This window comes from Pongo abelii, chromosome 1 (genome assembly GCF_028885655.2).
Source record: "Pongo abelii isolate AG06213 chromosome 1, NHGRI_mPonAbe1-v2.0_pri, whole genome shotgun sequence".
Classification (NCBI taxonomy): Eukaryota; Metazoa; Chordata; class Mammalia; order Primates; family Hominidae; genus Pongo; species Pongo abelii.
In genome coordinates this window covers 100,345,346-100,373,153 of record NC_071985.2, presented here as the reverse complement: position 1 = coordinate 100,373,153, position 27,808 = coordinate 100,345,346, and the positions used below count along the sequence as shown (strand labels likewise).

The following is a 27,808-nucleotide window of genomic DNA, read 5'->3' as shown; positions in this document are numbered from 1 at the left end:
CGCTTCCGGTAGTGAGAACCATTCCGGTCGGCTGGGTACTGAGCGCGCCAGGTGAGTTGTGCAGGGTTTGGGGAAAGGAAGGCTGGCTTGGCGAGAGGGCAGGTTTGCGGGCTTTCGCCCCTTTTTCCAAAGACCAACAAAGAGTCCTTCCCTAACTCCCAACTCAACCCCTTTTGGAACTATGTGTGGTGGTTGGGACCCTGTGGCGCTTCCTTGTCGCTCCTGTCGTCATGCCTGGCGACGCGTCTTTGTGGTAACGCCCTGCTGCCATCTCTTTTCTTCTCTATGCGAGGATTTGGATTGGCAGTGAGAATAAGAGATAACGATTCGCGTCTGCTTTCTAGGATGACTTCCATGTGCTCCATCTCGCGCGTTCCTGAGCATGTTGAATGTCCAAATCGGTGTAGTTTGTATTATGTTGCGTTTCTCTTTATACTTTCCTCGCCCTTTCTCCGTCATCCCTTAGGCTCTGCAGAGTGAAGGTTTAAATCCAAGGTCATGGCAAAACATCTGAAGTTCATCGCCAGGACTGTGATGGTGCAGGAAGGGAACGTGGAAAGCGCATACAGGACCCTAAACAGGTAACTGTTAAGGGACCAGAATCATGCCTAGACTCTCTGGGAAGTGCGGTGGTTATTCTCTCCCTTCCCCTTTCGTTGATTGTCTTCAAAACAGTGCCAGCCCAGGTGTTCACAGTCTCTTAAAACGTCTCAGCCCCTCAGTTTATTATCTTAAAAATGAAGTTCTGGGCCGGGCGCGGTGGCTCACGCCTGTAATCCCAGCACTTTGGGAGGCCGAGGCGGGTGGTTCATATGAGGTCAGGAGTTTCAGACCAGCCTGGCCAACATGGTGAAACCCTGTCTCTACTAAAAATACAAAAATTAGCCGGGCGTGGTGGCAAACGCCTGTAATGTCAGCTACTCGAGAGCTGAGGCAGGAGAATCGCTTGAACCCGGGAGGCAGAGGTTGTAGTGAGCCGAGATCGAGCCACTGCACTCCAGCCTGGGCAAGAGTGAGACTCTGTCTCAAAAAAAAAGAAAAGAAAGAAAAAAAGCTCTTCCTCAAACCTAACTGTATGAATTGTATTCAACAAGTAATCACCCCCAGCACCTCCCCGCTTTTAATTTTAATTTTAATATTTATTTTTTTGAGACAGAGTCTCGCTCTGTCACCCAGTCTGGAGTGCAGTGGCACGATCTCGGCTCACTGCAAGCTCCGCTTCCCGGGTTCACGCCATTCTCCTGTCTCAGCCTCCTGAGCAGCTGGGACTACAGGCCTGCCACCACGCCCGGTTAATTTTTGTATTTTTAGTAGAGGCGGAGTTTCACCGTGTTGGCCAGGATGGTCTCGATCTCCTGACCTCAAGTGATCTGCCCGCCTCTGCCTCCCAAAGTGCTAGGATTACAGGCGTGAGCCACAGCGCCCGGCCCCGCTTTTTAAAAATTGAGACAGGGTCTTGCTGTGTCACTCAACAACCCTCCTGCTTCAGTCTCCTGAGTAGCTGGGTCTAGCGACGCACGCCACCACCACAGTTAATTTTTGTATTTTCTGTACAGAGGGAGTCTTGCCATGTTGCCCGAGCGTAATGACTCCTTTTATGAGGAACCTGAATTCTTTAGAAGACTTAGAAAAGAGCCCAAAGGGAAAATCAAGATGTGAAGTTGCTAGGAAGCAGGAACATAGTATGATAAATAGAAAGCTGAGGGAGTGATTGGTGTGGGACAAAGCTAAAGGAAAAGGTGAATTCAGATTGGCATGCTAGAGAAGCAGGCAAAAGATGGGAAAGCTCACTGGGTGGGATGACTCACACCTGTAATCCTAGCACTTTGGGAATCCTAGTGGGGAGGATTACTTGTTGCCAAGAGTTCAAGACCAATCTGGTAAACATAGCAAGACCCCATTTCTAAAAATATTAAGAAGAAAGGGAAAAAAAAGATGGGAAAGCTTACAAGTTTTGAGGAAAGATACAGCATAAGGAAAAATACATAAATGCAAACGAACTAGCTGGGGTGGAGGAGCTTTATAGCTTTATTGAAAATTTTTGAATGCCAGGCTAAGAGATGTAGAAGAGCCGTAGTAATACTTTTTTTTTTTTTTTTTAAGACGGAGTCTTGCTCTGTTGCCAGGCTGGAGTGCAGTGGCGCAGTCTGGGCTTACTGCAACCTCTGCCTCCCGGGTTCAAGAGACTCTTCTGCCTCAGTCTCCCGAGTAGCTGGGACTACAGGTGCCCGCCACCACGCCTGGCTAATTTTTGTATTTTTAGTAGAGACGGGGTTTCACCACGTTAGCCAAGATGGTCTCAATCTCTTGACCTCGTGTTCCACCTGCCTCGGCTTCCCAAAGTGCTGGGATTACAGGCGTGAGCCACTGCATCCGACCCAGCCCTAGTAATACTTTACCACTGAATTCTCAAGCAAAAAGTTCTTAGCCTTCCCTTCTCACCAGTTGTTTGGATTTTGACTTTCTGGTATGACTCACTCGTCATTTTCTTTTCCCAATGTGAAGTAACTTTTGGAGAAACAAACACTTGTTGAGTTGAATTATCAAAGAATTGTAAGGAAGGGGCTCCTGTAGTCTCAGCTGCTCCAGAGGCTGAGGCAAGAGGATTGCTTGAACCCAGGAGTTCAAGACTGTAGTGTGAGTGCACTCTTGTTGTGCCTGTGAATAACCACTCCACTCTAACCTAGGAAGCATAGTGAGACCATGTCTCTTAAAAAAAAATGTAGGAAAGATATTGCATGGGCTGCGCTAAGGCCTTTAATGTGGTAGCTTTATTTCACAAGTAAGGGAAGCCTTGGAAGATCAGATTATCTTTATTGAGTTATGCAATTATTGAATGGTGGAGAGGAGCCTAAAGCACATCTTTTTAGTGCAATGTTCTTTAATAATTATTTACTAGTCTTACTAGAAATGGAGAGACTTATGGTGGTTCATTTTCCAATTTAGAATCCTTATCATCTCATTTCAGCAGGTGTCGCTTTAAAAAAAAAAAAAAAAAACAGAATCCTCATCTGATTGGGTTTAAATATTGGTAGGGTTCTTGAGGACTGAGAGGGCAAAGGAAAGGGAACGTAGTTCTTAGCAAAGCAGAGAGTTTTAGGTGTGGAAGGCCGGATGGCAGAAGACCACAGTTAGTGAGGAAAAAAATGCTGTCAGCCGGGCGCCGTGGCTCATGCCTGTAATCCCAGCACTTTGGGAGGCCGAGGCAGGCGGATCATGAGGTCAGGAGATCGAGACCATCCTGGCTAACACAGTGAAACCCCGTCTCTACTAAAAATACAAAAATTGAGCTGGGCGTGGTGGCGGGCGCCTGTAGTCCCAGCTACTTGGGAGGCTGAGGCAGGAGAATGGCGTGAACCCGGGACGCGGAGGTTGCAGTGAGCCGAGATCACGCCACTACACTCCAGCCTGGGCAACAGAGCGAGACTCTGTCTCAAAAAAAAAAAAAGAAAAAAAAGAAAAAAATGCTGTCAGAAGCTGTGCAAATGAGAAGCAGTTGCAGGCTCAGAATGGTTTCTATGTCTTTTAAAAGGATCTGGTCTTAGGGTCAGGCATGGTGGCTCATGCCTGTAATCCCAGCACTTTCGGAGGCTCAGGCGGTGGATCACCTGAGGTCAGGAGTTCAATACCAGCCTGGCCAACATAGCGAAGCCCCGTCTCTACTAAAAATCCAAAATTAGCCGTATGTGGTGGCAGGCGCCTGTAATCTCAGCTACTTGGGAGGCTGAGGCAGGAGAATCACTTGAACCTGGGAAAGAGGGGCTACAGTGAGCCAGAATCATGCCACTGCATTCCAGTCTGGGCCACAGAGTAAGACTCAAAAAAAAAAAATCTGGTCTGGGGTCAGCCGCATCACTTCATTCTGTGTGCATAGCAGTTATATCCTTGGGCTGAAGCTGTTCCCTCTACATTGTCACCTATGCTGAGAGTAAAGATAAGTACTAGGTTGTAAGGTATCCTGTTTCATTTTTCTCTATTTCTCCTCATTTCCAACTCTCCTATTTCAGACCTTCTGGTGGCATGTCTGAGAAGTATATTATGTCTAATGACCTTTTTCTGGCCCTATTTTGCTATCTTGGAAGTACAAAATGAACTTTTTTTTTTTTTTGAGACAGAGTTTTGCTCTTATTGCCCAAGCTGGAGTGCAATGGTGCCATCTCGGCTCACCACAACCTCTGCCACCCACGTTCAAGTGATTCTCCTGCCTCAGCTTCTTGAGTAGCTGGGATTACAGGCATGCGCCACCACGCCCAGCTAATTTTGTATTTTTACTAGAGATGGGGTTTCTCCATGTTAGTCAGGCTGGTCTCGAACTCCCAACCTCACGTGATCCACCCACCTTGGCCTCCCAAAGTGCTGGGATTACAGTTTTGAGCCACTGCGCCTGGCCTAAAATGAACGTCTTTATAGGTAACATCCAGACCCTGTAGTGAGTTAGCTAGTGAGATGAATGTTGAATTTGGGAAAAGGCATGTATTACGTTTCTGACTTCTCCCTGTAAATCTTTTTCTGTGTGATTTTGGTAGATTTAGATGGGTCTTCTGGCCATGGTTGTTGAGATGTTTATGTTATTGAAAGATTAAAGGATAGCTGTTACTTAATGGTAAAACAGATTTCCAAAAGGCTCAGTTTTAGTTCCCTTATTCCTAAAGTATAGATAACACAGAAGCAAGAATTTTGTTTTTAGAAAATTAGCTACTTTGACAAAGAACAACAAAATTTGTGGTACAGTATTATTTATTGAACCACCGTTTTTTTGAGATGGAGTCTCCCTCTGTCGCCCAGGCTGGAGCGCAGTGGCACAATCTCAGCTCACTGTGACCTCTGCCTCCCGGGTTCAAGCGATTCTCCTGCCTCAGCCTCCCAAGTAGCTGGGACTACAGGCGCATGCCACCACCCCGGCTAATTTTTTGTATTTTTAGTAGAGACGGGGTTTCACCATGTTAGCCAGAATGGTCTCGATCTCCTGACCTCGTGATCTGCCCACGTCAGCCTCCCAAAGTGCTGGGATTACAGGCGTGAGCCACCATGCCCAGCTGAACCATTTGTTACAGTTGTATCAAGAGAGTAGCGGCTGGGTGCAGTGCCTCACTCTTGTATTCTCAGCAATTTGGGAGGCCAAGAATGGTGGATCACTTGAGGCCAGGAGTTCAAGACTAGCCTGGCCAACATGGCGAAACCCCATCTTTACTAAAAATACAAAAATTAGCTGTGCATGGTGGCACAGGTCTGTAATCCCAGCTACTCGGTAGGCTGAGGCAGAAGAACCACTTGAACCCGGGAGGCAGAAACTGCAGTGATGCCCCGTATCATATATGGAATGCATCCCCATTTACACTTAAAATTTGAAACAGAATCTGAGAAACAAAATATTTCTAATCTCCTTCCTGATCATCTCTTCATTGATACCAGGTTTGCAGAAAATATAAGGCCAGCTCTTATCTTTTGAGAGAAGACTCTTCTTATTTCTTTGTCTAAGATTGTCTATACCCCTTTTTATCTGCCTCTTTTAAAAATCCTTGCCCAGCCACTATATTTTTAATTTAAATCAACACTCAGTTTTTGCTTTTCCTGTTTTTTTTTCTGTTTTTTGTTTGTTTGTTTTTTTGAGACGATTTCTCGCTCTTATCCCCCAGGCTGGAGTGCAGTGGCATGATCTCGGCTCACTGCAACCTCCGCCTCCCAGGTTCAAGTGATTCTCCTGCCTCAGCCCCCCGAGTAGCTGGGATTACCGGCACCTGCCACCACGCCTGGCTAGTTTTGGTATTTTTAGTAGAGACAGGTTTCACCGTGTTGGCCAGGCTGCTCTCGAACTCCTGACCTCAGATGATCCACCCGCCTCGGCCTCTCAAAGTGCTGGGATTACAGGCATGAGCCACCACACCCAACCCACATACTACTTTTATGGTTCTCTTTTTATTGATGACTGGCATTTCACACAAACCTATTTCATGGGTCGAAGTGTTAATATTAGACAGCCGGAGAGTGGTCAGTGTGACACCCTGTGGTTTCAACGCTGGCTGCCTATTAGGATTGCCTAGGGAACGAACCATCAAGAAAACAAAACTAATGCCAGGGCCCAATCTGAGATGAATCAGAATCTCCAGGGGTTGGCACCTGGATGGCAGCATTTTAAAAAACATACCATGAGATTTCACCAGGATTGAAAATTATTATAATAGACTTGTAGCCTCCTGGCCAGGCACAGTGACTCATGCCTGTAATCCCAGCACTTTGGGAGGCTGAGGTGGGTGGATCATTTGAGGTTAGGAGTTCGAGACCTGCCTGGCCAACATGGTAAAACCCCGTCTCTACTGAAAATATAAAAATTAGCCGGGTATGGTGGTGCACACCTGTAATCCCAGCTATTCGGGAGGCTGAGGCAGGAGAATCGCTTGAACCTGGGAGGTGGAGGTTGCAGTGAGCCGAGATCGCGCCACTGCACTCCAGCCTGGGTGACAAAGTGAGGCCCTGTCTCAAAAAAAAAAAGGCTTGTAGCCTCCTTAAGGACAGAAACCTATGCTTTTTCATTTGTATATCTCTTGGATTTACCAAAGTGTCTAGCACATCCAAAGCTCTCATTAAATGTCTACTTAATGAACATAAATGTTCCTTTATCTTTTTTGTCACTTATTTAATGTTTGTCAAACTTTTTTACTGAAGTGTCGTTAACAGCAGAGGAGAGTGAATGAACTATAGGGGTTCTGCTACTACAAGCAAACATGGAATTTCTTTGAAGCTTCCCTAAATTAAAATGTAACGTGAACTTCGTATTCGTTGCCATTGCATCTGTTTTATGGGTAACACCCCCACTCCCTCGAGTTAAAATTGGTGCTCCAGGCAGATGCATCAAATTTGTCCAGAAACTTTTGTATCCCTTGGCATTCTGTTAAGTACCCTAGTTAAGAAGCACAGTATTACTTTTTCTTCAGGGATTAAAACACCAAAGTAGGAGTAGGATTTGGAAAAAAGCAATTTATGTTGCTTAAAAAGAAAAGAATTATATTCTTTTCTTTTTAAGAAAGAAGAGGAGTGGTTAGAAAAATAAATTTGGCCAGGCGCGGTGGCTCCCCTGTAAGCTCAGCACTTTGGGAGGCCAAGGTGGGTGGATCATCTGAGGCCAAGAGTTCAAGACCAGCCTGGCCAACATGATGAAACCCCGTCTCTACTAAAAAAAATACAAAAATTGGCCCGGTGCGGTGGCTCACGCCTGTAATCCCAGCACTTCGGGAGGCTGAGGCGGGCAGATCATGAGGTCAGGAGATCGAGACCATCCTGGCTAACACAGTGAAACCCCATCTCTACTAAAAATACAAAAAATGAGCCGGGCGTGGTGGCGGGCGCCTGTAGTCCCAGCTACTCGGGAGGCTGAGGCGGGAGAATGATGTGAACCCGGGAGGCAGAGCTTGCAGTGAGCCAAGATAGCGCCACTGCACTCCAGCCTGGGCGAAAGTGCGAGACTCTGTCTCAAAAGAAAAAAAATTAGCCGGGCATGGTGGCAGGTGCCTGTAATCCCAGCTACTCAGGAAGCTGAGGCAGGAGAATCGCTTGAACCCAGGAGGCGGAGGTTCCAGTGAGCCGAGATCGCGCCGTTGCACTCCAGCCTGGGGGACAAGAGTGAGACTTTGTCTCAAAAAAAAAAAGAAATTCAAGTCCCATAGACTCAGAGTCCCATAAATTGTATTATAGCTTCCAAGGGGGAGGGGGGAAATGAACAAATATTTCAGCCTTAGAATAATTTTCTCTTTTTTTTTTTTTTTGAGACGGAGTCTCACTCTGTTGCCCAGACTGCGTGGTCTCAGCTCACTGCAACCTCTGTCTCCCGGGTTCAAGTGATTCTCCTGCCTCAGCCTCCCGAGTAGCTGGGATTACAGGCACCTGCCACCATGTCCAGCTAATTTTTTGTAGTAGAGACGGGGTTTCACCATGTTGGCCAGGCTGGTCTCAAACTCCTGACCTCATGATTGGCCCGCCCGGCCTCCCAAAGCCCTGGGATTACAGACATCAGCCACCATGCCCAACCTCTTAGAATAATTTTCTAGGTAAGGACTTTTAAGCTTGCATATGTGAGCAGACTGATTTTGGAGTGATCCAATCTTCTGTTTTCCGCTGCCTGTTAAACACATTTTCTGACTGATGCATTTTTCTGTTTCTTCTTTTTCTCTGCTTTTCCCAAATGTCCTCTCTCTGGCCACTTTTTCTGTATATCTTTCTCACACTCCAGGCCTCTCCTGATCTCTTTCAGCTTTCTCATAGCTGGTAGTTTAAAAATAATTTGCTTGTTCTGTGGTCTAATTACAACAATAGGTAGGAGAGCAAATGAGCCTAGAGGGAGGTGATTAAAGCTTTACCATGTTTGGAGTACAGAGAGAGTCTTACAAAGGAAACAGCCTATGTGTCTGGCCAGTGAGGCCACCACAAAATGCCTGTTATATAACTGGGGGCCCTCACTGGTGCCCGGGATGAGGAAGTGGAGAGTGGGGGTTGCTAGGAAGTCCTGCATGATTGGCTGGCCCCCAAGCAAAGAAAGGCGAGTACACTGGAAGCGTGCCCTGTTGACTCCTTTTACTCCTAGTGGGCTACCTTCTGGGTCCGTTGAGTCCTTCTGCATACACATCTGTCCTGACATAGACTGGCTACACCGACATGTGAGTCTGCCACCCGCAACTCCCCCCGCTCCAGGCAGCTTGGCTCCTTTTACATAATCATTTGAATTTCACTAAAACTGGCAGCTGGTTTCTCCTTCAGTATTAGGTTGCCAGGCGCCCGAACTCCAGGCTGATCTGTTTACTCTAAAGCTCTTGATGTGCTAGTCCTTGAACTACTTTTGGAAGCAGAAGGAAGCATCATTAGTAACACCCCCTCTATTCTTGTGTTTTACAAAGCTTTTCTTGCATCCTTTTCTGTTAGAGGTAAAGTTGAGTAGATACCTCTACTATAGGGACTCTGGGGCATTTGAAGATAATCTGTGCCTTTTTTAGTATGACTAGAACATGCCGGGTAAGGGAGGGAATCCTCACCTGGCATCTTGGAATTTATTTGGTCTGTGTTTTGGAAGTAAGTAGTACATCCAGGGAATGCCATTTACCAACCCCCATCATTATATTCTTTCTTTTCCCTTCACCATTCTTATGTTCTTTTGTTATTCTTTTTCCTTGTTTTGCCCTTTTGCCTGACAGTACAGGCATTTCCTTGGTAAGATGATCACCTTTGTTTTAGAAGCCTTTTGGAACTCCAGTACGGTTCCTTGAGTCATACTCAACCCCTTCCTCCTCTTGCAGTGTTGTTTCATCCTACTTTTAAACTGTCTTTGTCATTCCAATAGGTTCGTCTTCCTAGGTCATATTTATTCAGGGTCTCTGTCCTTTTTATATTCTCTCAAATCCAGTCTCCGTGTACTTTTTACATTGTGTATCCAATCTTTTTCTTTCAGGGGCTTTTTTCTATATTTTCTCCAATATACTACTTTCTAGTCCAAAAAGCAACCTTCATTAGACAGTATTAAACACAAGTCTCAGCAGAAATAAATGTTTACATGTTTAGATCATTCTTTTCTCCAAGTGTACCATATCGGCTTCCATTTCCTCTTTACTCTGATTGAAGAGTTTAGCCCAGCTCTTCACTCCCTCTTTTACCCATGTATACTGCAACAGTTTGTCTTCTGAAATTGGTGGTTTTTGTTTGAGAAGCAGAATACTGTTGTAGAGCACTTTACTAAAGACCTGAATTCTGCTTATAGTTCCATTTTGTGATCTTGGGTGGGTCAGCCTCTCTGAACTTCAGTTTCCTAATCTATAAAAAGAGGACATTATTTGCCTAAACAATTTCATAGGAGTGTAGTTAGGATGATGGATGTAAAAATGCTATCTAAACTCTAATATGCCATAGTAGTAAAGGTCATACTATTGAGGCTTTCTGAGCTAATATCCCCAATAACTGTATATATTGTAAGGTCACTTAATCCCTTGTGCTATGGACATTTATTAGTCATCTAGAGGACTCATTTTTGGCATACATTTCCTAGTTGTTCTTCGCCAAGTATTTTGTTATGTGCAAAAGTGAATACAGATTTGATCTCTAACCTTAGAAAAGACACAACCCAATGAGGGGTTCAATGTAATACTGTTTGATCAGTGCTATAAAAGAGACATCAGCCGGGCGTGGTGGCTCACGCTTGTAATCCCAGCACTTAGGGAGGCCGAGGCGGGTGGATCACCTGAGGTCAGGAGTTCTAGACCAGCCTGGCCAACATGGTGAAACCCTGACTCTACTAAAAATGCAAAAATTATCCAGGTGTGGTGGTACGCCCTTGTAATCCCAGCTACTCAGGAGGCTGAGGCGGGAGAATTGCTTGAACCTGAGAGGTGGAGGCTGCAGTGAGCCAAGATGGTGACACTGCACTCCAGCCTGGGCAACAGAGCGAGGCCCCGCCTCAAAAAAAAAAAAGAAAAAGGGAGACATTAAGTGTGCCATGGTGTTGGTTGTCCCTGGACCATCAGCAGCAATATCAGCTGGGAACTGTTAGAAATGCAAATTCTTGGCCCCTACTCTAGGCCTACAGAATCAGAAACTGGCACAGCAGTCTTTGTTGTTCTTTGAAATAGGGTTTCACAGCCAAGCGCAGTGGTTCATGCCTGTAATCCCAGCACTTTGGGAGGCCAAGTCAGGCAGATCATGAGGTCAGAAGTTCAAGACCAACCTGACCAATATGGTGAAACTCTGTCTCTACTAAAAATACAAAAATTAGCTGGGCGTGGTGGTGTGTGTCTGTAGTCCCAGCTACTCGGGAGCCTGAGGCAAGAGAATCGCTTGAACCCGGGAGGCGGAGGTTGCAGTGAGCCGAGATTGTGCCACTGCAACTCCAGCCTGGGCAACAGAGCGAGATTCTGTCTGAGAAAAAAAAAAAGGCAGGTTGCGGTGGCTCACGCCTGTAATCCCAGCACTTTGGGAGGCTGAGGCGGGTGGATCACCTGAGGTCAGGAGTTCGAGACCAGCCTGGCCAACATGGCGAAACCTTGTGTCTACTAAAAATAACAAACATTAGCTGGTGCTTGTAATTCCGACTACTTGGGAAGCTGAGGCAGGAGAATCGCTTGAACCCAGAAGGCGGAGGTTGCAGTGAGCCAAGATTGCGCCATTGCACTCCAGCCTGGGCAACAAGTGCGAAACTCCGTCTCAAAAGAAAGAAAGAAATAGGGTCTTGCTTGCCCAGGCTGGAGTGCAGTGCCACAATCAATGGCTCACTGCAGTGTCAACCTCCCGGGATAAAGCATTTCTCCCATTCTCCCACGTCAGCCTCCCAAGTAGCTGGGAGTGCAGGTGTGTGTGCCACCATGTCTGGCTAATTTTTTATTTTTTGTGGAGATGGGGGTCTCACTATGTTGCTCAGGCTAGTGTCAAACTCCTGGGCTCAAGCGATCCTCCCAGCTCGGCCTCCCAAAGTCCTGGGATTACAGGTGTGAGCCACCATGGCCAGCCAGCAATCCCTGTTTTAACAAGCTTTCCAGATGACTACTGCATGCCAAAGTTTGATTTCACCTGAACTAGTTTACAGATGTGATAACAATTGATTTGGGCCTTTGAGGAACAAGTAGGATTTCATCGGGAAGAAAAAGAAAATAATGATATTCCAAGTAAAGGGAACATCATGAGCAAAGAAAAAAACAAGTATGTAGGATGCTTGGAGAACTGCATATACTTAAGTGTGACTAGAGCATAGACATTATAGGGCAGGTGTTTTGTTTTTGTTTTTTGAGACGGAAGCTCCATCTTTTGCCCAGCTGGAGTGCAGTGCCTTGATCTCGGCTCCTTGCAACCTCCACCTCCCAGATTCAAGCTATTCTCCTGCCTCTGCCTCCCGAGTAGCTGGGATTACAGGTGGGCACCACCATGCCCAGCTAATTTTTGTATTTTTAGTAGAGACGGGGTTTCACCATGTTGGCCAGGCTTGTCTCGAACTCCTGACCTCAAGTGATCAGTAGGGCAGGTTATTAAAGATATATATATAGGGTGCAATTGTTTGGGCTTTGAGCTTAGACTAGTAGTTCCAAAATCTGTCTGTACATTGGAATCACCTTAGAAACTTAAAAACCTGCTCATGTCCCTTTCCCTCTCCTTTGTGATTTAATTGGACTGGGGTGTGGCCCAGGGTTCGGAATGTTTAAAAGATCCCTGGGCAGTTCTGATGTGCAGATGATTCTGGGAACTTTAGTGGCTTAGGCCATTCTGTACATTAGGAAAGATTTTTTAGCACCAGAGTGACATGATCTGATTTATGTTTTAGGACAATAATTGGTGTAGGAAAAGAGAGTGGAAAATAGGGCAACCTACTTATTCACATTTCAGATGAGTTGTTCTTTAGGATCCCTTCACAACCACTTTCTTGTTCTCAAGTTCAGGTTTAATGCCTCCTGTGAGTTTGTTTTTGTTTTGTTTTTCCTTGAGACAAGAGTGTCTGTTGCCCAGGCTGGAGTGCAGTGGTACCATCTCGGCTCACTACAGCCTCCACCCCGAGTTCAAGAGTGCAAGAGTTCAAGGCTGAGGCGCCTGCCTCAGCCTACTGAGTACAGGCACCTACCACTACGCCTGGCTAATTTTTGTATTTTTAGTAGAGGTGGGGTTTCACCATGTTGGCCAGGCTTGTCTCGAACTCCTGACCTCAAGTGATCTTTTTGAGTTGGAGTTTCGCTCTTGTTGCCCAGGCTGGAGTGCAATGGCGCGACCTTGGCTCACCGCAACCTCTGCCCCCAGGATTCAAGCAATTCTCCTGCCTCAGCCTCCCGAGTAGCTGAGATTACAGGCATATACCACCATGCCCGGCTAATTTTGTATTTTTAGTGGAGACGGGGTTTCTCCATGTTGGTCAGGCTGGTCTCAAACTCCTGACCTCAGGTGATCCACCCACCTTGGCCTCCCACAGTGCTGGAATTACAGGTGTGAGCCACCGCGCCTGACAGGATGAAACTTGAAGTAAGAGAATCACCTTAAGAATCACACCTAGTGATTCTGTTCTTACTGAAAATGGCTCTCCCCAGTTGACGTCTCTGAAATGCCCCATTAGTTGAGAATCATTGCTGTAGGGAGACATGTTCTTAAGGTACTGTATCATATCCCTCAGGTGTGTTGTGGTAGAATAGGTTTGAGAACATAACTTTGACTATAAACTCTCCAAGAGTAAGGGCCATGTAATTAATTGCTTTTTTATTTCCCCAATTTTTTTTTTTTTTTTGAGGGTGAGTCTCACTCTGTTGCCCAGGCTGGAGTGCAGTGGTGCAATCTCAGCTCACTGCAACTTCCACCTCCCGGGTTCAAGCACTTCTCCTGCCTCGGCCTCCTGAGTAGCTAGGAGGGACTATAGGCGCCAGCCATCATGCCCAGCTAATTTTTGTATTTTTAGTAGAGACGGGGTTTCACCATATTGGTCAGGCTGGTCTCGAACTCCTGACCTCAGGTGATCCACCTGCCTCGGCCTCCCAAAGTGCTAGGATTACAGGCATGAGTCACTGTGCCCAGCCTTTTTTTTTTTTTTTTTCCTTGAGTCAAGGTCTCACTCTGTTGTCCAGGCTGGAATGCAGTGGTAGGATCTCAGCTCACTGCAGCCTCGAACTCCCAGGTTCAATTGATCCTCCCACCTCAGCCTCCTGAGTAGAGGGGACTACAGGCGTGTACCACCATGCCTGGCTAATGTTTGTATTATTTGCAGAGACAGGGTTTTGCCGTGTTGCCCATGCTGAACAATATTTTTTTTCTTTTTTGAGACAGGGTCTTACTCTGTCACCCAGGCTGGAGTACACTGGTGCAAACACGGCACACTGCAGCCTCAGTCTCCCCTGGGCTCAAGTGATGCTCCCACCTCAGCCTCGTGAGTCGCTAGCACTACAGACACACGCCACGAAGCCTGGCTAATTATTTTTATTTTTTGTAGAAACAGGATTTTGCCATGTTGCCTAGGCTGGTCTCAAACTCCTGGGCTCAATCTGCTCACCTTGGGCTCCCAAAGTGGTGGGATTACAGGCATGAGCTACTGCACCCGGCCCACAGATTCTTATTGAGGCCTCTGTAAGTAGGCAGTTAATGCTCTATTGCCACCATTTCCCACTGTAATTTTTATAAATACCAATTGTTTGGCCAATCGACTTCTGACTATTTATGAATAATGATGATCCCAAATGTCTAACCTCATTGCTTGCCTTTATACAGAATCCTCACTATGGATGGGCTCATTGAGGACATTAAGCATCGGCGGTATTATGAGAAGCCTTGCCGCCGGCGACAGAGGGAAAGCTATGAAAGGTGCCGGCGGATCTACAACATGGAAATGGCTCGCAAGATCAACTTCTTGATGCGAAAGAATCGGGCAGATCCGTGGCAGGGTTGCTGAGGCCTGTGGATGGGACAACCAGTGCGAAACCCTCATCCAGTTTTGTCTCCATCTCTTTTCTTTGTACAATCTCATTTCCTATTACCGTTCTCTGCAATAAACTCAAATCACATGTCTGCAAGAAGGCCTCCAAATATAGTCAGCAGTGGACCCTGTCTTTTATTAAGTGAAAGAAGAAACTGAGTCTGAAAGTACTCTAGGAGTAGAATGGTATTTGCCAGGGACTGGAGGAGGGGGCAATGAGGAGTTATTGTTTAATGGGTACAGAGTTTCAGTTTGGGCAGATGAAAAAGTTCAGGAGATGATGGCCCAGCATGGTGGCTCACGCCTGTTATCCCAACACTTTGGGAGGCTGAGGCGGGCGGATCACTTGAGGCCAGGAGTTTGAGACTAGCTTGGCCAATGTGGTAACCCCGTCTCTACTAAAAATACAAAAAAAAATTGGCCGGATGTGGTGGTGCACACCCGTAATCCCAGATACTTGGGTGGCTGAGGCAGGAGAATTGCTTGAACTGGAGAGGCAGAGGTTGCAGTGAGCCAAGATCATGCCACTGCACTCCAACCTGGGCGACAGAGTGAGACTCCATCTCAAAAAAAAAAAAAAAAAAAACGGAGATGGATGATGAATGGTGATGGTGGTTGCTCAAAAAGGTAAATGTACTTAATGCCACTGAACTATACCCTTAAATGGTTAAGATGATAAATTTTATGTTTTAACTACAATAAAAACTTTTTTGAAAGTCCAGGAGAAGTAAGGAATTTTTTTTTTCTTTTTTTAAGAGGAAGTCTTGCTCTTGTCCCCCAGACTGGAGTGCAATGGTGCAGTCTTGGCTCACTGCAACCTCTGCCCCCTGGGTTCAAGTGATTCTCCTGCCTCAGCCTTCCCAGAAACTGGGACTACAGGCACCTGCCACCACGCCCAGCTAATTTTTGTATTTTTAATAGAGATGGGGTTTCACCATGTTGTCCAGGCTGGTCTCGAACTCCTGACCTCAGGTGATCCGCCCATCTCGGCCTCCCAAAGTGCTGGGATTACGGGCATGAGCCACCGTACCTGGCCGGAAATTTTTTTTTTTTTTTTTAGATGGAGTCTGGCTCTGTTGCCCAGGCTGGAGGGCAGTGGCACAATCTCGGCTCACTGCAAGCTCCGCCTCCTGGGTTCACGCCATTCTGCCTCAGCCTCCCCAGCAGCTGGGACTACAGGCACACGCCGCCACGCCCGGCTAATTTTTGTGTTTTTAGTAGAGACGGGGTTTCTCTTTGTTAGCCAGGGTGGTCTCGATCTCCCAGCCTCGTGATCCGCCTGCCTCCGCCTCCCAAAGTGCTGGGATTACAGGCGTGAGCCACCGCGCCCGGCCGGAAAATTTTTTTAATGTAGTGAAATACGTCTACTATTTCCTACCCAATTTTTTTGAATCCCCAAGCAAAATCTTATTGAGAAAGCATCTGTTACTTTTTATTAAATTGTTCCGTGTTAGAGAGGAGAAGATGCATGTATGTATTTGGAATAAATTCTGCTTCTGAAAACACCTATCAACCAGACTAGAGTGCTGGAATCCTTGCCCAAAGAAATTCTTAAATCTACCCTAATGTTCATTCCTGTTTTCTGTCCTTTTAGTTTTCCTAACAGAGACTAAGAGAGGGATGGTGGGGAAGAAATAAAGCAATAGATGGGTGGGACTCAGTAGATAGTAGGAAAGAGGGAATGGAGTTTTGAGAGAGAACGGCACAGAGCCAGAAATACCCAACAAGCAGTGCATCTCAAAGTGTCAGATCAGCAGCATCAATTTCACCAGAGGGATTGCTTGAAATGCAAATTATGGGACCCTACTTTAGGTCTTCGATATTGGAAATTGAGGTTGGAGCCCAGCAATCTATTTTCACAAGGCTTGCAGGTGATTCTGATGCCGGCTAGAGTTAGAACCACTTCCCTTTGCAGTACTCAAAGAGACTTCATGTGGACGTTCCCACCATCACTGCCTCTACCCAGCAGGCACTCCTGATTATTTTACTCTTGACAGCTGAGGAAACTGACCACTGTGGGAAGATCAGCTGCTCTTCTTTTTCTCCTGCTGTTTTCTCCACCATTGGTTGGCTGACAGCCATGTTGCTATTATTAAGAGTTGGTGCCAGGCCGGGTGCCATGGCTCACGCCTGTAATTTCAACACTTTGGGAGGCCGAGGCAGGCGGATCACGAGGTCAGGAGTTTGAGACCAGCCTAGCCAACATAGTGAAACCCTCTCTCTACTAAAAATACAAAAAAATTAGCTGGGCGTGGTGGCAGGCGCCTGTAATCCCAGCTACCTGGGAGGCTGAGGCAGGAGAATCACTTGAACGCGGGAGGCGGAGGTTGCAGTGAGCCAAGATCACGTCTGGCGACAGAGCAAGACTCAGTCTCAAAATAAAAAAGTTGGTGCTGGCCAGGCGCAGTGGCTCACGCCTGTAATCCCAGCACTTTGGGAGGCCGAGGCGGGTGGATCACGAGGTCAGGAGATCGAGACCATCCTGGCTAACATGGTGAAACCCCGTCTCTACTAAAAATACAAAAAAGTTAGCCAGGCATGGTGGCGGGCGCATGTAGTCCCAGCTACTTGGAAGTCTGAGGCAGGAGAATGGCGTGAACCCGGAAGGCAGAGCTTGCAATGAGCCGAGATCGCGCCACTGCACTCTAGCCTGGGCAACGGAGCGTCTCAAAAAAAAAAGGCGGGGGGGGGGGAAGAAATAGATCTGCTCCTTTCCCTCATTTTGGAGAAAATCTGTATACAGGCTGCCTTCAACTTTGTTCCCTTTATACAACCTAGTCTTAACAAACAAGATACGACACTTCTGAGTCACCTTTGAATTTGAGGCCGGGCGCGGTGGCTCACGCCTGTAATCCCAACACTTTGGGAGGCCTAGGCGGGTGTATCACGAGGTCAAGAGAGCGAGACCATCCTGGCTAACACGGTGAAACCCCGTCTCTTCTTTTTTTGTTTTTTTTTTTGAGACGGAGTCTCGCTCTATTGCCCAGGCTGGAGTGCAGCGGCACGATCTCGGCTCACTGCAAGCTCCGCCTTCCAGGTTCACGCCATTCTCCTGCCTCAACCTCCGGAGTAGCCGGGACTACAGGCGCCCGCCACCGCGCCCGGCTAATTTTTTAAAAATATTTTTAGTAGAGATGGGGTTTCACCGTGTTAGCCAGTATGGTCTTGATCTCCTGACCTCGTGATCCACCCACCTCGGCCTCCCAAAGTGCTGGGATTACAGGCGTGAGCCACCGCGCCCAGGAGGCTGAGGCAGGATGAATGGCGTGAACCCGGGAGGCCGACCTTGCAGTGAGCCGAGATGGCGCCACTGCACTCCAGCCTGGGTGACAGAGCGAGTCTCTGTCTCAAAAATAAATAAGTAAAATAAAATAAATCTGAATTTGGTCTTTAGTACATTTTAATGATATTGAGCCATAACATAGTGTCATCTACCACAGTGGTAAGGCATGTTTGTGATAGCAGAATCAGGCCTGTTACTTGGCATTATTCTCCTGGGGCTAAAGTTGCTTCTGAGCTCCCTCCAAAATACTACGAGGTGGCTGAGATTTGAAATTTTCTTTGTCTCTAAAAATTATCCCCCGCTTGTTTTAATCTTCAGTCCTATTGCCCGTGCTCCCCTAGAGCAGTGAACAATGATGGGTTTTAGCAGCTAGCCAGTTGAGAGGCCTCATAAATGCGATAGGTGGCTGGATAAAGTTCCACTGCTTATGCTGTGATGATAGGGAGAAAAACTTTCCACTCCTTGCTCTGGGAAGCTAGAAGATAATTTGCATGGTAGTTTAATGAGTAGGGGTTGCACTAATCCTTTAATCCCTGCATTGGTTTCAGAGGAGGGGTGGTTTGCTGTTTACCCAGTTACAGGATGATAGATAAGTACCTCCTACCCTAAACTTGGGCACCTATGAAATCTCTTACCTGTTTAGTGAAGTGCCTCTGACAGGCCTGCTCCAATCATAATTTAAAGATCTCGTAATCTAGTGCTCTGGAATCAGCTACCCCTTTAAAATTGGGACTCTGCTGAGTAATTTTTTTTTTTTTTTTTTTTTTTTTTTGAGACGGAGTCTCACTCTGTCGCCCAGGCTGGAGTGCAGTGGCCCGATATCAGCTCACCGCAAGCTCCGCCTCCTGGGTTCACAACATTCTCCTGCTTCAGCCTCCCGAGTAGCTGGAACTACAGGTGCCTGCCACCATACCCGGCTAATATTTTGTATTTTTAGTAGAGACGGGGTTTCACCGTGTTAGCCAGGATGGTCTCCATCTCCTGACCTCGTGATCCCCACTCCTCAGCCTCCCAAGGTGCTGGGATTACAGGCGTGAGCCACCGTGTCTGGCTCTGTTGAGTAATTTTGACACTGCACTTTCAAGTTTTCAGAAGTGCACCAAGTACAAAATAAGAGTTTGTATGTGAAGTGAGAATGCTAAGGAATAATCACTCACTGTATATTAACAAGGTTAAGGAATAGTGTTTACGTAGGTAATTGAACAGAAAAGAAAATGTTGGAACTTCCACTATGTGTCAGCTACCTTACATATATAATTTTTACTTAGTCAAAAAAATCTGGATTCCATCATGATCTTGGTACCTTATTTAACATAAACCGTTGTGTCCCCTGTAAAATAAGGATAATGGGGCCGGGCGTGGTAGCTCACGCCGGTAATCCCAGCACTTTGGGAGGCCGAGGCGAGCAGATCACAAGGTCAGGAGATCGAGACCATCCTGGCTAACACGGTGAAACCCCGTCGCTACTAAAAATACAAAAAATTAGCCAGGTGTGGTGGCACGCACCTGTAGTCCCAGCTACTGAGGAGGCTGAGACAGGAGAATCGCTTGAACCCAGGAGGTGGAGGTTGCATTGAGCCGAGATCGTGCCACTGCTCTCCAGCCTGGGTGACAGAGTGAGATTCCGTCTGAAAAATAATAATAGTAATAATAAGGATAATGGTATCTATAGTTTTTGTTTTATGTTTTATTTTTATTTTTATTATTTTTTTTGAGATGGAGTTCTGCTCTTGTTGCTCAGGCTGGAGTGCAATGGTGTGATCTCGACTCACCACAACCTCTGCCCCCTGCCTCAAGCCTCCCAAGTAGCTGGGATTAACAGGCATGCGTCACCATGCCCGACTAATTTTGTATTTTTGGTAGAGACAAGGTTTCTCCATGTTAGTTAGGCTGGTCTCGAACTCCCGACCTCAAGTGATCCACCTGCCTCGGCCTCCCAAAGTGTTGAGATTACAGGCATGAGCCACCTCACCAGGCCAGCATCTATAGCTTTTTAATGAGGATGAAATAATGGAATGCATGTCAAGTACTTAGCACAGTGTCTGGCACACAGAACACAATGGATGTGAGCAATTAATTATAGTCCCCTAGTTGTGCCAGCCAGACACCTGATTTTATTTATTTATTTATTTATTTATTTTTATTTTTATTTTTTTTTGAGACAGCATTTCACTCCTGTCACCCAGGCTGGAGTGTAATGGCTTGATCTTGGCTCACTGCAACCTCTGCCTCGCAGGCTCAAGTGATTCTCCTGCCTCAGCCTCCCAGGTAGCTGGGACTACAGGCGCACGCCACTGGACCTGGCTAATTTTTGTATTTTTTGTAGAGATGGGGTTTCACCACGTTGCCCAGGCTGGTCTTGAACTCCTGGGCTGTAGTGATCTGCCTGCCTCGGCCTCCCAAAGTGCTGTGATTACAGGCATGAGCCACTGTGCCCAGCCCAGATACCTGATCCTTGATTCCTCCTCCCCATTCAGCCATGACTAGCATGTGTTTAATCCCTTCTGGCTATCTCTATGATTAAATGACACAACCCTACTCCCAGCTACCATCATGACTCTTCTGGATTACTACAACAGCTATTTGACTATCGGCTTACCTTAGTGTTGTCTGGCTTCAATCTATTCACGCTATGGCCAGAGTGATTGTTCTAAAATGCAACTCTGATCTTTTCACTTTCCTGCTTAAACTGACCATTGGTTCCCATTGCTTTCAAAACAAAATCTAAACCACTTTAAACCACTTAGCATGGCATTTAAGGCTTTTCGTGATTGAACCCTGCTTTTCTCTCTACCCATTTTTCCCCTCAAATGCACTTCTGGATCACAGCACATGCTGTTTTCTCTCCTCCCCAGTCCACCAGCTCTCAGCTGGATTTTTTTTTTTTTTTCTCTCTCTTTTTGAGACAGGATCTTACTCTGTTCGTTAGGTTGGAGTACAGTACTACGATCATGGCTCACTGCAGCCTTGACCTCCTGGGCTCATGTGATTCTCCCACCTCAGCCTCCCCAAGCAACTGGGACTATAGGCGCATGCCAACACACACAGCCAATTTTCTTATTTTTTGTAGAGATGAGGTTTTGCTATTTTACCCAGGCTGGTCTTGAATTCCCGGGCTCAAGTGATCCACCCACCTCCGTCTCCCAAAGTGTTGAGATTACAGATGTGAGCCACCACGCTTGACCCTGGAATGTTTTCTAACATGCCTTCCTTGATGCCTTTACCAACTTTGTATTATCTTTTTAATGTCTTGAGTTTACCTTTATAAGTTTACTTCTATAATAGCACAGTTTCTTTCTTTCTTTCTTTTTTTTTTTTGAGATGGAGTCTTGCTCTGTTGCCCAGGCTGGAGATCTCAGCTCACTGCAGCCTCCGCCTCCTGGGTTCCAGCAATTATTCTGCCTCAGCCTACTAGGTAGCTGGGATTACAGGCCCATGCCACCACCACGCTTGGCTAATTTTTGTATTTTTAGTAGAGACAGGGTTTTACCATGTTGGCCAGACTGGTCTCAAACTCCTAACCTCAGGTGATCCTCCCACCTCGGCCTCCCAAAGTTCTGGGATTACAGGCATGAGCCACCATGCCTGGCCTTTTTTACCACTGTATTCCCAGTGCCTTGTATAATGCCCAACATTTAAATGCTCAGTAAATATTTATTGAAGGAATCTATGACAACAGATACGATCTACTAAGTCTTAATATGTGCCAGGCCCAGTCCTAAATATGTTTTGTTTTATTGTGATAAAATATACATACACAAAATTTCTATTTTAATAATTTTAAGTATGCAATTCAGTACCATTAAGTAAATGTTGTATAATCATCACCACTGTTTCCAAAACTTTTCATCACCCAAAACAGGAACTCTGTACTCATTAGGCATTAACTCCCCACTCATCTCTCTCCAGCCCCTGGTGGCCTCTATTCTACTTTCTGTCTCTATTTGGCTATTCTAGTTACTTCATGAAAGTGGAATCATACAATATTTGCCCTTTTTGTCTAGGTTATTTCACTTAGCATATGATGTTCAAGGTTCATCTGTGTTGTAGCATGTATCAGTACTTCATTTGTTTTTATGGCTGAATAATATTCCATTGTATGTATATACCATATTTTGTTTATCTACTCATCTGTTGATGGACACTTGGGTTGGGTCCATTATTTAGCTATTGTGAATAATGCTACTATAAACACAGGGGTACAGATATCTCTTTGAGACCTTGTTTACATTTCTTTGGGGTACATACCCAGAAGTAGAATTGCTGGGTCATCTGAAAATTCTATTTTTAATTTTTTGAGGAACTACTATACTGTTTTACATAGCAGCTGCACCATTTTATATTATTACCAATAGGGCACAAGGGTTCCAACTTGTTTCCTTCCTTCCTTCCTCCCTCCCTCGCTCCCTTCCTCCCTTCCTCCCTCTGGATCCTTCCTCCTTCCTTTTCTGTCACCCAGGCTGGAGTGCAGTGGCATGATGACAGTTCACTGCCACCTTGATCTCTCAGGCTCAAGCTATCCACCCACCTCAGCCTCCCAAAGTGCTGGGATTACAAGCATGAGCCACTGCACCTGATCTCTTTTATTTTATTTTTATAGTAGCCATCCTACTGGATGTGAAATGGTATTTCCTTGTGGTTTGGCTTTGCATTTCCCTAATAACTAATGCTGTGGAGCATCTTTCCATGTGCTTATTTGCCATTTTTTGTCTTCTTTGAACATACGTATATTCAAGTGTTTTACCTGTTTTTGAATTAGGTTGTTTTGACCAGGCACGATGGCTTATGCCTATAATCCCAGCAGTTTGGGAGGCCGAGGCCAGTGGATCACTTGAGGCCAGGAGTTCGAGACCAGCCTGGCCAACATGGCAAAACTCTGTTTCTACTAAATATACAGAAATCAGCCAGGCCTGGTGGCATGCGCCTGTAATCCCAGCTACTCGGGAGGCTGAGGCAGAAGAATTGCTTGAACCTGGGAGGCAGAGGTTACAGTGAGCCGAGATTGTGCTACTGCATTCCAGCCTGGGTGACTGAGCAGACTCTGTCTCAAAAAAAAAAAAAAAAAAAGAATTAGGTTGTTTTGTTGTTGAGTTGTAAGTGTTCTTAATATATTCTGGATATTAATCTCTTATCGGATATATGACTTGCAAATATTCTCTCACATTCTGTGGGTTGCCTTTTCATTCTGTTAATAGTGTCATTTAATGCACAAAACTTTAAATTTTGATGAAGTCCAATTCATCTGTTTTTCCTTTGTTTGCCTGTATGTTTGGCATCACATCCAAGAAATTATCGCCAAATCCAATGTCAAAAAGATACACTCCTGTTCTCCTGTGTTTTCCTCTAAGAGTTTTACAGTTATTGCTCCTTAGTTTTAGGCGTTTTTTGAGACAAGAGTCTCACCCCAGGCTGGGCACAGTGGCTCACATCTGTAACCCCAGCAGTTTGGGAGGCCAAGGCAGGCAGATCCCTTGAGGCCAGAAGTTGCAGACCAGCCTGGCCAACATGGCGAAACCCCATCTCTACTAAAAATACACAAATTAGCTGGGCGTGATGGCAGGCGCCTGTAATTCCAGCTACTCGGGAGGCTGAGGCATGAGAATTGCTTGAAACTGGGAGGCAGAGGTTGCAGTGAGCCGAGATCGCAACAGTGCACTCCAGCCTGGGGGATAGAGCGATACTGTGTCTCCAAAAAAAAAAAAAAGAGTCTCACTCTGTGGCCCAGGCTGGAGTACAGTGGGACGATCTTGAGTCACTGCAACCTCTGCCTCCCAGGTTCAAGAGATTCTAGTGCCTCCCTCCTGAGTAGCTGGGATTACAGGCATGCACCACCATGCCCAGCTAATTTTTGTCTTTTTGGTAGAGATGGGGTTTCACCATGTTGCGCAGCCTGGTCTAGAGCTCCTGGCCTCAAGTGATCCACCCACCTCAGCCTCCCAAAGTGCTGGGATTACAAATATGAACCACTGCGCCCAGCCCTACATTTATTTATTTGAGATAGAATCTCCTTCTGTCATCCAGGCTGGAGTGCAGTTGCATGGGATTATTGATGTGAGCCACTGCGCCCAGCCCTACTTTTATGTATGTATGTACTTATTTGAGACAGGGTCTCCCTCTGTCATCGAGGCTGGAGTGCAGTTGCGTGATCCCAGCTCACTGCAAACTCTGCCTCCTGGGTTCAAGCGATTCTCCTGCCTCAGTTTCCCAAGTAGTTGGGACTACAAGAGTGTGCCACCACACCTGGTAAATTTTTCTATTTTCAGTAGAGACAGGGATTGATTCACCATGTTGGCCAGGCTGGTCTTGAACTCCTGACCTCAAGTCATCCTCCAGCCTCAGCCTCCCAAAATGCTGAAATTATAGGGGTGAGCCACTGCGCCCGACCTCTAGTTTTTGTATATTTCTTAGATTTAGGTCTTAGATCCATTTTGAATTAATTTTTGTATATGGTATGAGGTAGGGGGTCCAACTTAACTCTTATGTATGTGGATATCTGCTTTTCCCAGCATCATTTGTTAAACAGATTGTCCTTTCCACATTGAATAGTCTTGGCACCTTTGTCAAAAATCAGCTGACCATGGCCAGGCGCAGGGGCTCATGCCTGTAATCCCAGCATTTTGGGAGGCTGAGGTGGACAGATCACGAGGTCAAGAGTTTGAGACCAGCCTGGCCAATATGGTGAAACCCCTAAGAAAAATACAAAAAAAATTAGCTGGGTGTGGTGGTATGCGCCTGTAGTCCCAGCTACTCGGGAGGCTGAGGCAGGAGAATTGGTTGAACCCAGGAGGCGGAGGTTGCAGTGAGCCAAGACTGTGCCACTGCACTCCAGCCTGGGCAACAGAGGGAGACTCCGTCTTAAAAAAAAAAAAAAAAATGCCGGGCACGGTGGCTTATGCCTGTAATCCCAGCACTTTGGGAGGCCGAGGCAGGCAGATCACCTGAGGTCGAGGGTTCGAGACCAGCCTGACCAACATGGAGATACCCCATCTCTACTAAAAATACAAAATGAGGCCGGGCGTGGTGGCTCACGCCTGTAAGCCCAGTGCTTTGGGAGGCTGAGGTGGGCAGATCACGAGATCAGGAGATCGAGATCATCCTGGCTAACATGGTGAAACCCCGTCTCCACTAAAACCACAAAAAATTAGCCGGGCGTGGTGGCACACACCTGTAGTCCCAGCTACTCGGGAGGCTGAGGCAGAAGAATCGCTTGAACCCAGGAGGCGGAGGTTGCAGTGAGCCTGAGATCGTGCCACTGCACTCCAGCCTGGGCAACAGAGCGAGACTCATCTCAAAAAAAAGAAGAAAAAAAATACAAAATTAGCCTGGCGTGGTGGCGCTTGCCTGTAATCCCAGCTACTCCAGAGGCTGAGGCAGGAGAATTGCTTGAACCTGGGAGGCGGAAGTTGCCGTGAGCCGCGATCGCGCCATTGTACTCCAGCCTGGCCAATAAGAGCGAAACTCCATCTCAAAAAAAGAAAAAAGAAAAAAAAATCAGCTGACCATATATGTGAGTGTTTATTCTGGGCTCTCTATTCTCCTTTTGTTTTTTTTTGTTTTTTTTTGAGACAGAGTCTCGCTCTGTCGCCAGGCTGGAATGCAGTGGTGCAATCTCAGCTGGCTGCAACCTCCACCTCCCGGGTTCAAGTGATTCTCCTGCCTCACCCTCCCGAGTAGCTGGGACTACAGGCGCATGCCACCACGGCCGGCTAATTTTTGTATTTTTAGTAGAGATGGGGTTTCACCATGTTGGCTAGCATGGTCTTGATCTCTTGGCCTCGTGATCCGCCCGCCTCGGCCTCCCAAAGTGCTGGGATCATAGGCGGGAGCCACCGCGCCGGATCCTCTATTCTCTTTTGTTGGTTTACCTGCCTGTTCTTATGCCAGTACCACACTGTGTCTTACACATTACATTTAATCCTCACGATACCTTTTTGAAGTAGAGATTCTTATTCTATAATTGAGGAAACAATCTCAGAAAAAATTACCTGAAGGAAACACAGTTAGTAACCAGAAGGCTACAGTTTAAATGTATCCAATTCTAAAAACTGGAAATAAAATCAGTTTTGTTTTGTTGAGATGGAGTCTCCCTCTGTCACCCAGGCTGCAGTGCAGTGGCGCGATCTTGGCTCACTGCAACCTCCACCTCCCAGGTTCAAGCAATTCTCCTGCCTCGGCCTCCTGAGTAGCTGGGATTACAGGTGCCCACCACCACACCCAGCTAATTTTTGCATTTTTTTAGTAGAGATGGGGTTTCACCATGTCGGGCAAACTGGTCTCAAACTCCTGACCTCAAGTGATCCACCCGCCTCGACCTCCCAAAGTGCTGGGATTACAGGCATAAGCCACCACACCTGGCCTAAAATCAGTTTCTAGAAACACATTTCTCCACAGGGAATTGAACTCAGACCGTTAGAAGCACTAAAACAAAATAAATTTACAACAACCCTGCAACGCTGAAACTCATAAACCCATTCAACAGACTTTTTGAGTGAATATTTTGTGAGACATTGGTGTTAGAAGCTGTAGGTGGGGAAACTGATTTGTGAATAAGTTGAGCAGCATGTTCAAACTCCCCCAACTTGTTCCTTCAGAGCCAGGCTTTATCCTGTTATGTCATGCTGCCCCATCAGGGAAGGTGGGGCTTGGTATGTACATTGTTATCTTTAGATACAAAAATCTCCTACTATCTTGGGAATGTGAATAACCTCTCTGAAGAACAACTGCATCTTCTAGTGAGCCTACCACCAAGAAGATATTTTGGAACTTTAGTTTGGATAGTTTATAATATAAAAATAATGGAATTTTTTCCATTTCTCATATAAGAAATTGTGTCATAATACTGGACATTCTTTTTCCAAACTATCTTTGCCCTCACACATGTTGTTATGAATCATTGATTTAAAGAGTCAGTAGGGGCCGGGCGCGGTGGTTCAACCCTGTAACCCCAGTACTTTGGGAGGCCGAGGTGGGCGGATCACGAGGTCAAGAGATGGAGACCATCCTGGCCAACATGGTGAAACCCCGTCTCTACTAAAAATACAAAAGTTAGCTGGGCGTGGTGGTCGCGCACCTGTGGTCCCATCTACTCGGGAGGCGGAAGTTTTCAGTGAGCCGAATGCACTCCAGCCTGACGACAGAACGAGACTCCGTCTCAAAAAAAATAAATAAATAAATAAAAAATAAAGGGTCAGTAGGTTCGAGCCTCATTTTGGAGAAAAGTTAATACATAGACCTATTGATAGAATGGAGAAAACAATACTGGTAGGTCTCACTTGTCATTTATTGAGCCCAAAGTGCTGGGATTACAGGCGTGAGCCACGGCGCCCCGCCTGACACCACTGTTAAATTAGGGAGAAAGGTTAAGGAGGGATGGCTAATTCTAGTGATCACGACTGTGAAAGGGTTTACTTTCTACCAGAAAGGCTGTGTTTGAACACAAACGCAGAAGCCTCGCTCTTCATTCTAGCCTGAGTTTACTTTTGCGCACTTATTCTCCACATGAGGAAAACAGCAAGTAGCCCAATTTCCGCTTCAGGTAGTTAAAGACATTAACTCGGCAGAAATCGGCCGGGCGCTGTGGCTCACGCCTGTGATCCCAGCCTTTGGGAGGCTGAGGCGGGCGGATCGCGAGGCCAGGAGATGGAGACCATCCTGGCTAACATGGTGAAACCCCGTCTCTACTAAAAATACAAAAAAATTAGCCGGGCGTGGTGGCGGGCGCCTGTAGTCCCAGCTACTCGGGAAGCTGAGGCAGGTGAATGGCGTGAACCCGCGAGGCGGAGCTTGCAGTGAGCCGAGATCGCGCCACTGCACTCCAGCCTGGGCGACAGAACGAGACTCCGTCTCAAAAAAAAAAAAAAAAAAAAAAAAAATTAAAAAAAAAATTAAACCTTGGCAGAAATCTAGCTAATAGGTTTAGCCTGGGAAACAGAAAGCAAGGAACTTGCTCAGGGAGACTTTTCGGTTCTGCGACGCATGCGTTCAGCCTCCAAGAAAGTGGCAAATACGGCTGCGCGAATTGGCGGCCCGGCCCTCCTTGGTCACGTGTTGGGAGACAGCGGCGTGGCGGCGGCGGTGGCGGTAGCTACGGCAGGCCGTAGGGCGGTCAGAAGGTTTCCGGT

The 27,808-nt window shown here is 46.5% G+C and overlaps 1 protein-coding gene across 3 annotated transcripts; it reads left to right on the top strand.

The window, feature by feature from the left end:
• Positions 1–46: 46 nt before the first annotated feature.
• On the top strand, positions 47–14,504 carry MRPS21 (mitochondrial ribosomal protein S21). 3 transcript variants are annotated; one of them, XM_024249587.3, is made up of 3 exons: positions 47–102; positions 467–581; positions 14,200–14,504. In XM_024249587.3, the coding sequence occupies exons 2-3, from the start codon at positions 499–501 to the stop codon at positions 14,378–14,380; spliced, it is 264 nt and encodes an 87-aa protein (XP_024105355.1). In that variant the 5' UTR covers positions 47–102; positions 467–498; the 3' UTR covers positions 14,381–14,504. The 3 variants fall into 3 exon arrangements, with proteins under 3 accessions (XP_024105355.1, XP_054409412.1, XP_024105358.1); XM_054553437.2 differs by having other exon boundaries at positions 47–253; XM_024249590.3 differs by having other exon boundaries at positions 50–98.
• Positions 14,505–27,808: the final 13,304 nt, after the last annotated feature.